Raw genomic sequence first — 15,011 nt, 5'->3', positions numbered from 1 at the left:
ATAACCATATCTTTGTTGACTGCAGCATCCCTACATCATTCCCCATGATTAGGATGTCATCAACATAAAGTATTAAGAATGTTACCGCATTCTTAACTACTTTCTTGTACACGCATGGTTCCTCCAGGTTCTTGATAAAACCAAAATCCTTTATCGTTTCATCAAATTTCTGGTTCCAACTTCTTGATGCTTGTTTGAGACCATAGATTGATCTCTGAAGCTTGCATACCTTATGCTCGCTTCCCATGGATGTGTATCCCTTAGGCTGCATCATATAGATCTCTTCCTTAATGTTTCCATTAAGAAATGCAGTCTTTACATCCATTTGACATATCTCATAGTCATACCATGGTGCTATGACAATAAGGATTCTTATGGACTTGAACATTGCGACTGGTGAAAAAGTTTCATCATATTTAATTCCTTGTCTTTGAGGATAACCTTTTGCCACCAATCGTGCCTTGTAGGTCAATACCTTTCCATCAGGCCCAAGCTTTCTCTTGTTGATCCATTTGCACCCAATTGGAACAATTCCATCGGGAGGATCTACTAAAGACCAAACTTGGTTAGAATGCATCGAGTCTATTTCTGATTGCATAGCTTTAAGCCATAAATTCGAATCCGCATCAGAAATTGCTTCCTTGAAGTTTCTTGGATCACATCCAATGACGGGTTCACTTTGATCCCCTTCAAAAAGAAGACCATATCTAATAGGAGGCCTAGAAGTCCTCTCGGATCTCCTAGTAATAGGCGTGTCTTGTGATGATTCTTGAGGTGTAGGATCGCTATTTTGTATCTCGGGTTCTTCTCAAATTTCTTCGAGTTCCATTATCTTGCCTTTCTTATCCAATAAGAACTCCTTCTCCAAGAAGGTGGCATTCCTTGAAACAAACACTTTTGTTTCAGCAGGATGATAGAAATAATATCCGATTGAATTCTTCGGATACCCTACAAAATAACATAAAGTGGATCGACTATCCAATTTATCTCCCACTGTCTGCTTCACGTAAGCAGGACATCCCCAAATCCTCAAGTACGAATACTTAGGAGCTTTTCCATTCCATAACTCGTATGGTGTTTTATTTATTGCTTTAGTGTGGACGTTGTTTAACAACAATACCGCCGTTTCAAGCGCGTAGCCCCAAAACGAAGGTGGGAGCTCAGTGAAGCTCATCATGGATCGAACCATGTCCAACAAAGTTCGATTGCGACGCTCCGAAACACCATTAAGCTGAGGTGTCATAGGAGGAGTCCACTGAGAGAGAATCTCATTCTCTTTTAGATAGTCCAAACACTCGGTACTTAAGTATTCTCCACCTCGATCCGATCAAAGTGCCTTAATACTTTTACCTAGTTTGTTTTCTACTTCAGCCTTGAATTCTTTGAACCTTTCAAATGCTTCAGACTTATATTTCATTAAATATAAATATCCATACCTAGAATGATCATCAGTAAAGGTAATGAAGTAGGTGTTGCCACATTTAGTACCAATCCTAAATGGACCGCAAACATCTGTATGGATCAAATCCAACAGATTTTGACTACGCTCAGGTTTCCCTTTGAAAGGAGATTTAGTCATTTTTCCCTTTAGGCAGGACTCACAAGTAGGTAGAGAGTTTATATCAGACATATCAAACATGCCCTCTCCCACTAGCTTGTTCATCCTCCTTGAGGAAATATGACCTAGCCTAGCATGCCAATGGTTTGCCGGGTTTTGACTATCGTTTTTCCTTTTAATTGTTGTTACCGGTTTATCAACATAATTCATTGGAACGTCTTTTAATTTTAAGCTATATAGATCGTTTTCAAGTTGTCCATTTCCAATCAAACATTCATTCTTGTAAATATTGCAAATCCCATTCACAAAATTACAAGAAAAACCATCTCTATCAAGAATAGAAATAGATATAATGTTTTTGACCAAATCCGGAACATATAAAACATCTCTCAAAAATAACTTAAAATTGTTCTGCAAAACTAAATAAATGTCTCCTATAGCTTTGGCTTCGACTCTAGAACCATTCCCGAGCCTTAGCTGGGTCTTACCCATCCTTAGCTTACGACTTCTTGTCATCACCTGCAAATCATTGCAAATGTGAGATCCACATCCGGTATCCAATACCCAAGAAGAAGTATTAAGCGAAACATTTATTTCAATGTAAAACATACCCTTTGCAGTTCGCAACTGTTCGAGGTATTCCTTGCAGTTACGTTTCCAATGACCGGGTTTCTTGCAGTAATGGCAAACGTTTTCATCTTTTATCCCATTTGAAACCTTGGCCTTTCCCTTTTTATTTGGTACAATCTTCTTGGGCGGGGCAGAACGTTTCTTACCCTTTCCACTTGGTCCTTTCTTAGAGTTAGAAGAGGAGCCAACCAAGAGTACCGGTTTATCCTTCTTTAGTGTGGCTTCATATGTGACAAACATATTGACCATCTCTTCAAGGGTGGCCTCTATCTTGTTCATATTGAAGTTCATCACAAAACCGTCAAACGATGAAGGAAGTGATAGAAGCAACAAGTCCGCGCTAAGTTCATGCTCCAAAGTCAAGTCGAGTGTTACCAACTTTTCAATGAGCCCAATCATGTGCACCCCATGCTCACGGACCAAAGTCCCATCTTGCATGCGGCTCGTCATGAGCTCTATGACGGTGGCATACCTCTCCGACCTTGACTGAGCTCCAAAGAGTTCTTTGAGGTTCTTGTGAATGTCAGCAGCATTCACGGTATGCTCGAATCTCCTTTGAAGCTCATCAGACATCGAAGCCTGCATGTAGCATTTGGCCTTGATATCATGGTCCCACCATAAATCAAGTTTGGCCAACTCTTCCGGGGCTTCCTTCGGAGGCGGCTTCTCTAACACATAGAAAGCTTTTTCCGAAGTAAGAATAATTTTCAACTTACGGAACCATTCCGTATAGTTTGCGCCAGTCAATTTGTTTTGTTCGAGAATTGAAAACCGTGGATTGCGTGGATTCATCGTAATATAATACTGAAAAGGAACCAGACAATAATCATTGATTTGTTTAATTAATTTACTAAGACATAAAATATGGCGAATTTTATTTTATGAATTACACTCCCACTATTTTAACGATTTCACTACCCTCTAGTGAAAACGGAAAACTATTTTACTTAGTGAGAACATGGAGTCCAATTGACAAATCATGATCCCGAATAATATCAGCCAACCATAATTTTCAAAAGGTAGAGCCCAATTACTTCCAAAGTAACCCCCATGTTTTTACCTCATGTCCAATAAGGGCCCAATAATATGACGCCATTTATTGTGACATGTCAAGATAACCCATCAATATTAAGTTGTGATGGACGGTCGCCATGTGGATCCCCAATAATATGAGCCAATCCCATGGGAGTTTCACCCAACTTACAACATGTGTCGATTCAATGTACAGCTTTCCGACGAACGGGCCCCCCCAATAATATGAGCCGGACCGTATCCACGGGTAGCATCTCATACATTGATCGTTGATGGAAGGTAGGAATATTTAAACAATATTTAAATTCCCTTTTATTAATCTTGATATTAATTTTAAATCATATTTAAAATGAGGGATTTTTAATTTTGAAAATTTGTCTCATCATGCAATTTATGTATGCTTGCGGGATTCATACAATTTAGTCTAAACATGCATACATCAATAATATCATATATTATTTAAGGATGATTGATCCCATTAACTAATCGACCCGTGGTTGCCAATCACGAGTCTAAGTCCAATCCTAGGTGATATGCAAGTATGCAATGCAATCCTATTACATTGTGCTTCCAATTTACATTTCTTCGTTCTTCATTGTCTGCTGGGCCCACCATGTCTTCAAATCTTCGTCTCCCACTAAGTCTAATAAATTTACAATAAATTTCGATGTCAAATATGGGATACATTTTTAGGGGTGGGAACGAGCCATAAACCAGGCCCACTTTTATTACATATGACAATAATATTGGGCTATAAACCAAGCCCATTAATAAACACCCACAACAATAAGACAAATGTAAATCACCTAACATACACCTAAAACATTGGTCATGACAATCGATCATCCTTTATCAATTAATTAATTCAATAATTAAATAATTGGATAAACATGCAAAGGCATCATAATTTAAAAGATAAAATCATATTTTATCTTATCCATCCATAAGATCATATCTTATCATCAATTGTACCAAAATAATTAATTTTATAAAATTTAATTTAACAAATAAAATTTATAAATTTTCCAAAAATTCAAATTTATCCAAAAATCAATTTTAAAATTTTCGGACTCGAACAATTCGATCCGATGCCTCGTGAACCAATCAAAACCAATTTTCGATCGGATCAAAAACTAGAATTTCAAATATTAAAATTTTAATTAAAAAATTAAAAATAATTTTTCCGGGCTGCCCGGGACAATCCTGGGCAGCCCGCGCCCCAAAAAGGGGCCCGGGCTGGGCAGCCCATCGCTGCCCCTTGGGCAGCAACGATCGCTGCCCTGGGCAGCGATCCAATCGCTGCCTTGGGCAGCGACGTTCGCTGCCGATTTGCCCATTAAAATTCAATTTTAAATTTTTGTTTTGTTTCAAAAACCGAGGCTTAAAAATTTTGTACAATCAATTAATTTAATCGTTTGATCTGAGCAACCTCTCTCTGATACCACTGTTGGAAAATTGTGTTCAGATCAATTAGAATTGATATCCGGTGCAGCGGAAGTTTAAAATTTTATTTTATTAATATGGAACAATTCCATATCTGGGTATCAAAACTTTACGATTAAATTGTGTAAGTAAAACAAATAATCACTATTAAATATTTTACCTTAAAATCTCGAAGCGAGATTATGGACACCAACAGAATTTAATTTGCTCTTGTTGTATATCCCCGGAACTGATGAACGAACGTTTCTTCAATCAGGTCCACGAATAGAAAACAAAACCCTCTGATTGACTGCACTAGAAATCAATCAGAAGTTCGCGTAGAGAATAAAAAGATATGATCTGTTAATTCAGATTGTAATTTTTCACAAAAACACAACCTGAATTTTCTCCAAAAGGGACAGAGAGTTTCGAAAATCCCCTTGAATAATATAGGCTGAAATTCGAAAATTGCAAGACTGAAAATCACACACACTTTTTCGAACACTGCAGTCCTATTTATATATAATTTTTAGACTGGATTAAGTTATAATTATATCAGGACTCTAACTACTTAAAGCCCACAATCCATAACTTAAGCCCAACAAGCCAAGCCTGTTGTTATAGAAATTAATATAAAATTCATCATGACTTCGATTGATAAACTGATTTCACCAATGTGCACATAAACCATTTCTGCATCTTTTAGAGTCAAGATAATTTTTCTAAATCCGAATTCAGTGATTTCCAAAAATGTCCATCCCTATGTCATTTTAGGAAATTCCACTCCCTTTAGTTAAGAAGTCCAACTTCTCTTTCATTAAATTTAACTCTTTAAATTTAACTATCTCTACGGGGTTTTAGTAATTCATTACTTGTGTAACCCTCAATGGTTCAGGAATACAACTAGCCGTGGGCTCACAACTCCTTGTGACTCGGAACAACAATTTCCGACTTACCCATCGAATAATGGTAAGAGCGCCTAGAAACATCGCCCCATGATTCCCTAGGTATTACTGATAGTGCCTGCAAGAACCAGTAGATTTTGGTTAGCATACAGTACGGTCCCTTCATCCATATATCCCGATCGAATCAACAACCATTGGTATATCGAGAGTCGTTCGAGATTCGATAACTATGCATAACATCTTGGAGATCAAATAGTGACATCGCATGTGTTACTAGGAAAACTCATTAAAATAAAACACATCATGTACTCTGGCTAGAAATTCGTCACACTAATATCTCCTCAGATCGCATAGGATATCCACACTCGCAAGTATGTGGTGAATCCTTGACAACAAAGCATCGACTCCTATATGTGTCATAACTGTACCCAATCCCGACACCTGATGACCCCAATAGAGTTGGTAAACGAGTCAAAGTACAGTACTAGCATATAGAGTCTCAATGTTGTTTCAAGTAATAAGGACTAATGGTGTACAACCAAAACCGCGGACTTTATCCACTCGATAAGTGATAACCACTTGGAAAGTCCGAATAGGGTAGTTCGATCATTCATCATATGAATATCCATTTGCATGCTTTGAACATCTCTATGTTCCATACCAATGAAACGTGATACTCGGCATCGCAAATGCTAGTCTCAATCTCGAGCGATCCTTATCCTTATTTGCGGACGGCTCAATTGACTACGAACAGTTTAGAATATACAGTGACTATAAGATGTGTTTCATGATAGCCATCCCCATGTGCTACCACATCTTACATACACTATAGTATATTCAAGGTCTTTATCAAAACAACAATAGTATATCATAATATAACAATATGAAGAAAGATAAAGTCAATGCCATTATAAAAGTGTAAATTATATTAAACAAAAGATTGTTTTACATAGAGTCATAAAAGCCCTTAGCCACAAGTTGTCTAACCGGGCACCCACTCTTTCACACAATTCCTCGAGGATACCGGCAAATGGGTCACAAAATTCATCATGATAAGCTCCCATTTCCACTCAGAAATAGGCAGACTGTGAAGCAAACCTCCAGGTCGTCGGTGTTCTACCTTGACCTGCTGACAAACAAAGCATTTCGAAACATACTGATACACGCTGCGTTTCATCCCCTTCCACCAAAACCGAGTACGTAGATCCTTTTACATCTTGTTTCTCCCCGGATGAATACTCAACTTAGTGCGATGTGCTTGAGACAAGATCTCTTCTCGCAACTCTTCATCCTCCGGAATCACAAACCATCTGACTGATAGTGAAATCCAAACATGCTACCCTCGTTAGATAGACGAGCCAAACATTGGGTCTTCGAATCAGACATCTGAGCATTTCTAATCCGCGAATACAAAGGTGGCTCAGATAGTTTGCAAACATCTGGATACTCTGCATACCCTTCTTGTGCTTGAAGGTATACCCTGAAGAACAACAATCCTCGATCGCACTAAAAATCGAACAAGTCTGCAGTGCGGATAGTCGCACCTTGCGACTCAAGGCATCAGCGATGAGATTAACAGCTCCCAGATGGTACTTCATTTTGCAATCATAGTCCTTAAGCAAGTCCATCCAACGTCTCTGCCTCATGTTCAACTCCGCCTAAGTGAACAAATACTTGAGACTCTTGTGGTCGATAAAGATCTCAAATTTTTCGCCATACAGATTATGACGCCAGATCTTCAAAGCGAACACAATAGCTGCCAACTCCAAATCATGAACTGGATAATTGTCTTTGTGCAACTTCAATTGTCTAGAAGCGTATGCAATCAAATGACCATTCTGAGTCAGAACACAACCTAACCCCTGAATAGAAGCATCCGTATACACCACATACCCTCCAGATCCTAACGGTAATGCCAACACTGACGCAGAAGTCAACTGTCGTCGAAGTTCACAAAAATTCTCCTCGCACTCTGAGGACCACTCGAAATCAACATCCTTGCGGGTAAGCTGCGTCAATTGTCAAGCTAGCTGTGAAAAGTTTAGAATGAAGCAACGATAATATCCTGCTAGACCCAGAAAACTACGGATCTCAGCAATCGTCGTCGAACGCAACCAATCAAGCACAGCCTCAATCTTGCTCGGATCAACAGAAATCCCCTCCCTGATATAATCTGGCTAATAAATACCACTCGATCCATCCAGAATTTGCACTTACTGATAAGTGCATTTTATGCGCTTATATTGGTTAGTATTTTGCTTAACTCTTGTGTTTTATTTGTCATTGTTATGCGTTTTTTTGTGTTGTTTTTGTTATATGAAGGAAACAAGTCATTGGAATTGAGTTGATGGATATAAGTGCAAAAGAGGGAAAAAAATATCGAGAATTGAAGACTTGAAGAATTGGAAAAAGATGAAATGCGTAGTGAGGGCGCGCCCGCCCTATACCAAGGCGCGCCCGCGCCATTACTGAGAAGAAAATAGGAAAAAAATGCGTAGTGAGGGCGCGCCCGCGAAAGTAAACCGCGCGCTCGCGCGATCCCATGACGATGCGAAGGGGCGCGCGCTCAACAATATGGCGCGCCCACGCCACTCTGAAGAATGCATGATGCGAACACACTGCACGCGCGCGCGACTGCATTGAGCGGCCGCGCCGTCGGCCGCGCAAACTTATTTTTGGAAGAATTTTATGTTTTGGAAACTCTTGTTTTTTTTCTTAGACTTATCTTTGGACGATTTGTTGCCAAGATAAGTTTATTACTATCAAGTTTAGGAGGAAGAAAAACGGAAGAAATTTTAATTGGGAGATTGAAGATTTATCTTTTGCAAAGACTAGGTTTTTTCGAAGAATTCTAGAATTTAACCTTTTCTTATTATTTTTTTTTTGTTCTTCATGAGTTGTGTTGGCTAGTTTTTAATACTTGGTTGAGGAAGACGAAGCCTTTGATTAATTTATTCGTGAGATTTCTGTTTTACAAAGCTTGTTATTTTTGAGTATCAATAATTATTCTGGTTTATTTCATGATTATATATTTGATTATTGGCTTGATCATCTGATAATTTTTATATAAAATATACTGCTAAATTGGATGTTTGAATCCGTAATTGTTTGAATTATCTGATTTGCGAAGCAACTACAATTAATAATCGTCCGCTTGTGAGATCAGAAATTGTAGGGATAATAATTGACTAGGTTAAATTCATCCTTTTGTGTATGGGTTGTCTAGATTTATCAGTTTTACTAGTTTGCATGCTATCATGGGTTTAAATCTAATCGCTTGTATTAGGTTGATTCATTGGTAAGGGTTATCTTAGAACGCTTGTGTCTAGTTAACTAAGATTAAGGTGAAACAGGGATTTAATTTCCAATGATGAATATTCAACATGATTAAATATTTTTAGATAATCGATGATCGAACGAATGAGATCAAGGGTGTAGTTGACCAAAACCAAGACCTGTTTTTTATTGAATTTTCCGTTGTGATTTGATTGTGCTTGGTAATTGATAGAAAGAAGGCCTAGTTATCTTAGAACGCTTTTGTTATTTTATTATTTTTAAAGAACACGGAATTTTACCTTTTCTCGTGGGAACGATCCCTACTCACACTACTGCATGTTTTTATTTACCTGAGTGAGTTGGGTAATTTGGGCATACACGATAAGCGCTATCAAATTTTGGTGCCGTTTCCGGGGATCGGTGTTAATTTTTTGTTCTTTGATTTTGTTTTCTTTTTGTTTTGTTTTGCTTAATCTCATTCTCTTTTCTTTTCTTTGCTTCTAGATTTCTTTAGTTCATGCTTTCAGGTGATCTTGCTGAAGAGGATTTTATCTACGATCCGGAAATCGAAAGAACTTTGCATAGGCGAAGACGAGAACTCCGTAGGCAACAAAAAGAAGCCGCTGCTCGAGCTGCTTTTCCAGAATAAAAAATGGCTGCTAATGCAAATCTGAGTCTTAGACAATTGGGCACTCCTGATCCCAATCAACAACCTTAATGCATTACTTTTCCTACTTTAGAAAATAATGCTACTTTTAAGCTTAAATCTGGTTTAATTCACTTATTGCCTGCTTTTCATGGTCTTGCAGGTGAGGACCCGAATAAACACTTGATGGAATTCCACGTGGTCTGCACAAGTATGAAACCCCATGGGGTGACAGAGGAGCAGATTTAGCTGAGGGCCTTTCCTTTATCTTTGAAGAGTGCTACTAAGGATTGGCTATGTTACTTGCCCTCTGGCTCTATCACAACGTGGACAGAGATGAAAAGGATCTTTCTGGATAAATATTTTCCAGCCTCTAGAGCTGCGAACATCCGGAAAGAAATTTATGCAATCAAGAAATATTCATGGGAATCACTGCACGAATATTGGGAGCGGTTCAAGAAGCTTTGCGCTAGCTGTCTGCAACACCAGATAAGTGAAAATCAATTAATTCAATTATTCTATGAAGGTTTGTTACCTCATGACAGGAGTATGCTGGATGCGGCGAGTGGAGGTGTTTTCATGGAAAAAACTCCGGTACAAGCAAGGAACTTGATAGAGAATATGGCTGCCAATTCTCAACAATTTGGCACCATAAGGAATGATCATCCACCACGGAAGAACAACGAGGTAAATGTATCTTCCCTTGAACAGCAATTACTTGAATTGACGACTCTTGTGTGTCAGATGGCTGTAGGGAAAGGACAGACTGCGAAGGCATGTGGCATCTGCGCTGCAATAGGACACGCCACTGATATGTGTCCTACACTTCAAGAGGACTCAGTTGAACAGGTAAACGCTACTGGCGGATTTTTTGGACCACCAAAACGGAAGTATGATCCTTATCCCAACACATTCAATCCTGGTTGGAAGGATCATCCAAATCTAAGATATGGGAATCCTCAAGCAAGTCAATCGGGGCCTCAAGCACCACCACATAATCAAATTTATAGGCCGTCGTATCCTCAACAGCAACAGCAGAGACCTCAGATACCAACTTCAGGTGAGTTTCTCGAAAATATAGTTAAGGAACTTGCCACTAACACTGCATCTTTTCAACAGGACACCCGGGCAAGTATACAAAACTTAACCACTCAAATGAGACAGCTAGCTACAGCAATCAACAAGCTGGAATCACAAAATTCCAGCAGTCTGCCATCTCAAACTGTGGTGAACCCGAGAGAGAACGCAAGTGAAATAACTTTAAGGAATGGGAAGGAGTTGAAAATGAAGGAGAAAGAAGTTGAGGTTGAGCCCAAAGAGAAGCTGAAAGAAGAAGAAGAGCAAAAGGTAAGTGAAGAAAAATCATCCAAGGATGATTCGCCAAGAGGTAAGTTTCCTCCACTTTCTGATTACAAGCATGTTGTCCCTTTTCCCTTAGCACTTAAGGAGTCTAGAAAAAATTAAGAGATAAAGGATTTATATGAAACTTTTCGTAGATGTGAAGTCAATATTCCTTTGCTAGATGCTATTAAGCAGGTACCTCGATATGCAAAGTTTTTGAAAGAACTGTGCACAGCAAAGAGGAAACATACATTGAAGGGTTGTCAAAAAGTGGAACTTGGTGAAAACGTATCTGCAGTGGTCCAACGGAAATTGTCCGCAAAATGCAAGGATCCAAGTATGTTTTATATCCCATGCACCATAGGAAATGTTAGACTTGAGAAGGCCATGCTAGATCTTGGAGCATCAATTAATGTTATGCCTTATTCTATATATGCATCCTTGAAACTTGGCCCATTGAACAAAACTGGAATTGTCATTAAATTAGCTGATAGGTCTAATGCATATCCTAGGGGAGTAGTAGAAGATGTGTTGGTGCAAGTGAATGAATTGGTATTTCCTGCAGATTTTTATGTGCTAGACATGGAAAATGGTGATCATAATAGTCCTATTTTGTTAGGCAGACCATTCTTGAAAACTTCCATGACTAAAATTGATATTCACAGTGGCACACTCACTATGGAATTTGATGGCGAAATTGTGAAATTTAATATTTATGATGCTATGAAATTTCCTGATAGTGATGATTGTGTGTTTTCTGTTGATATTGTGGATTTTTCGGCCCAAGCTTTTTGTGAGCATGCAAGGAAAGATGAGCTCGAGGTGGCTATTACAGCACCCATTATGCAGACGGAAGATGGGATTCGATGCCGTCAAGAAGTGGAAGAGATTGAGAAAATTCTGAATAGTTCACCTGAGCTACCTCAGTCAGGTAATGTCTCTTACATATCTTTACCAATCTCTAATACTAGGCGTCTTCCATCTGTTTTGCAGACGCCAGTGATCGAGCTAAAGACGCTTCAAAACCACCTTAAGTATGTTTTCCTTGGTAAAGGAGAAACATTACCAGTCATCATTTCCAACAGTTTGGAAACCAATCAAGAGGAGCAGTTAATCAAAGTACTGAAAGAGCAAAAAACTGCTATTGGGTGGACTATAGCAGACATCAAGGGAATTAGCCCGTCTACATGTATGCACCAAATTCTGATGGATGAAGGAGTAAACCCCTCACGTCAGCCGCAACGCAAACTGAATCCACCGATGATGGAGGTGGTAAAGGCTGAAATTCTGAAGTTACTTGAAGTAAGGGTCATCTACCCAATTTCTCACAGTCAGTGAGTCAGTCCAGTACAAGTGGTGCCCAAGAAAACTGGAATTACAGTGGTGAAAAACAAGGACGACGAATTGGTTCCCACCCGTATTCAAAATGGGTGGAGAGTTTGTATTGATTACAGGAAGCTGAATGTAGGAACCCGAAAGGACCACTTTCCTCTTCCCTTTATTGATCAAATGATTGAAAGGTTAGCATGTCATCCTTACTATTGTTTTCTTGATGGTTATTCTGATTATTTTCAGATTGCAATTGCATCGGAAGATCAGGAGAAGACGACATTCACATGCCCATTCGGAACCTTTGCATACCGACGCATGCCTTTTGGACTATGCAATGCATCGGCGACTTTCCAGCGGTGTATGGTTAGTAAATTTTCTGATTTTGTAGAGCATATATTATAAGTCTTCATGGATGATTTTACCGTCTATGGTGACTATTTCGAAAATTGTCTGTCTAATCTTGCTCTAGTTCTTAAAAGGTGTGTCGAAACCAACATGGTTCTTAATTCTGAAAAATGTCATTTTATGGTTGGGCAAGGTATAGTGTTGGGTCATGTCATCTCATCTAAGGGGATTGAGGTAGATAAAGCTAAAATTGATATTATTCAGTCTCTACCTTACCCCGTAAGTGTGCGGGAGGTGCGCTCTTTTCTTGGCCATGCAGGTTTTTACAGGAGATATATTCAGGATTTTGCCAAGATTGCATCCCCTATGTGCAAGCTGCTGCAGAAGGATGTGTCTTTTGAATTCAATGAGCCATGCAAAATTGCTTTTGATAAACTTAAGGACTCATTAACTTCAGCGCCAATCATCCAACCACCGGGCTGGACCAAGCCATTTAAAATCATGTGTGACGCCAGTGACTATGCCGTAGGAGCGGTATTGGGACAAAAAGTTGGGAAGGCATCGCACGCTATCTACTACGCTTCGCGCATTCTGAACGATGCCCAACGGAACTACTCCACTACTGAAAAGGATCTTTTAGCAGTAGTTTTTGCTTTAGAGAAATTTCGTTCATATTTACTTGGTGCTAAATTTATTATTTATTCTGATCATGCAACTCTTCATTTTCTGATGGCGAAGAAAGAGGCAAAACCAAGACTGATAAGATGGATACTACTGCTGAGTGAATTTGATGTGGAGATTAAGGACAAGAGAGGGACCGAAAATCGAGTGGCGGACCACTTGAGTCGTCTAGTTCATGTTGAAGAAGAGCTGAAGTTACGAGAAGAATTTCCTGATGAGCAGTTATTTTTGGTCAGCACGGAATTACCATGGTACGCAAATATTGTGAATTATTTAGTTACTAATGGATTTCCTTCTGAATTTTCCAAGGCACAGAAAGATAAGGTCCGAAGTGATGCTAAATATTATGTGTGGGATGATCCATACTTGTGAAAGCACTGCACTGATCAAGTCATACGACGATGTGTATCTACAAGTGAGGTAATCCCAATTCTCACATTTTGTCACTCAAATGCTTGTGGTGGCCATTTTGGAGCAAAAAGAACAGCTAGGAAGGTATTGGACTATGGATTTTTCTGGCCATCCATATTTCGAGATGCTTACATGTTTTGTAAGTCATGCGCTCAGTGCCAAAAGACAGGTAATATATCCCAGCATAAGGAGATGCCTGAGCAACCCATTTTAATATGTGAAATCTTTTATGTATGGGGCATCGACTTCATGGGTTCTTTTCCTAGTTCAAATGGATTTATTTATATATTACTTGCTGTGGATTATGTCTCAAATTGGATGGAAGCCAAGGACACCCGTACTGACGATTCTAAAGTGGTTGCAGAATTCATTCAACATAATATATTCTCTATGTTTGGAATCCCAAGAGCTCTCATTAGTGATAGAGGAACGCACTTCTGCAACCGGACTATGGCTAGTTTATTAAAGAAATATCATGTAACGCACAAACTCTCCACTGCGTATCACCCGCAATCGAATGGCCAAGCCGAGGTCTCAAATCGAGAAATCAAATCCATTTTGGAGAAGACAGTGAATCCTACTAGGAAAGACTAGAGTTTGCGCTTGGATGATGCACTGTGGGCATACAGAACTGCGTTCAAGATGCCAATTGGGATGTCCCCATATCGATTGATTTTTGGGAAACCATGTCATCTGCCTGTCGAATTGGAACATCGAGCCTACTGGGCTATTAAAAATTTCAACATGCAGACGGATGAGAGTGGAGCGCATCGGAAGTTGCAGTTGCAAGAACTAGAAGAGATACGCAATGATGCGTATGCAAGCTCAAAGATTTACAAGGAAAATACAAAGGTCTTCCACGACAAGATGATCTCTAGAAGGGTGTTTGAGGTCGGTCAAAAAGTTTTTCTCTATCACTCACGACTTCGATTATTCCCAGGTAAGTTGCGTTCTAGATGGATTGGCCCTTTTGTTATTACTGATGTTTTTCCTCATGGTGCAGTGGAAATAAAAATCTTGGAGACTGCAAAAACATTCAAGGTGAATGGCCAACGATTGAAACATTATTTTGAAGGAGTCCAAGAAAATGAGGAAGAGGATGCACATGATCTCACACTCCATGACCCGCCACAAATTGATTAAATTCACAGCATCCAGTCGGGGTGATGACTATAAACCAAGCGTTGTTTGGGAAGCAACCCAAATCTTTATTTTTCTCATCTTTGCACCTCTGTTTCATTCATTTCTTTTATCATTTTATTTTAGTTTTTACTATGCTAATTTTGCGTGACTTGAGAGTTGAATTGGTTCTACTTTTCCACAGGTTTTGTCGTAGAAAATTGGCAAATTCGAAGCCCAGGAGCGCACGCCCCACTATATCACGCGCCCGCGCAGCTTCAAAATCAGAAAATTTCATTTATGCGAAGCACAG

The 15,011-nt window shown here is 39.2% G+C and overlaps 1 protein-coding gene across 1 annotated transcript; it reads left to right on the top strand.

Moving 5' to 3' along the window:
• The first annotated feature begins 13,619 nt into the window (after window positions 1–13,619).
• On the top strand, window positions 13,620–14,722 carry LOC140863365 (uncharacterized). Its single transcript, XM_073266743.1, has 3 exons — window positions 13,620–13,663; window positions 14,209–14,519; window positions 14,583–14,722. Exons 1-3 carry the CDS (start codon window positions 13,620–13,622, stop codon window positions 14,720–14,722), a joined length of 495 nt encoding a protein of 164 aa, XP_073122844.1.
• The last annotated feature ends 289 nt before the right edge of the window (window positions 14,723–15,011 follow it).

This window comes from Henckelia pumila, chromosome 1 (genome assembly GCF_033568475.1).
Source record: "Henckelia pumila isolate YLH828 chromosome 1, ASM3356847v2, whole genome shotgun sequence".
Taxonomy (NCBI): Eukaryota; Viridiplantae; Streptophyta; class Magnoliopsida; order Lamiales; family Gesneriaceae; genus Henckelia; species Henckelia pumila.
The sequence above is the reverse complement of the archived record's forward strand: the minus strand, read 5'-3'. Positions and strand labels throughout refer to the sequence as shown.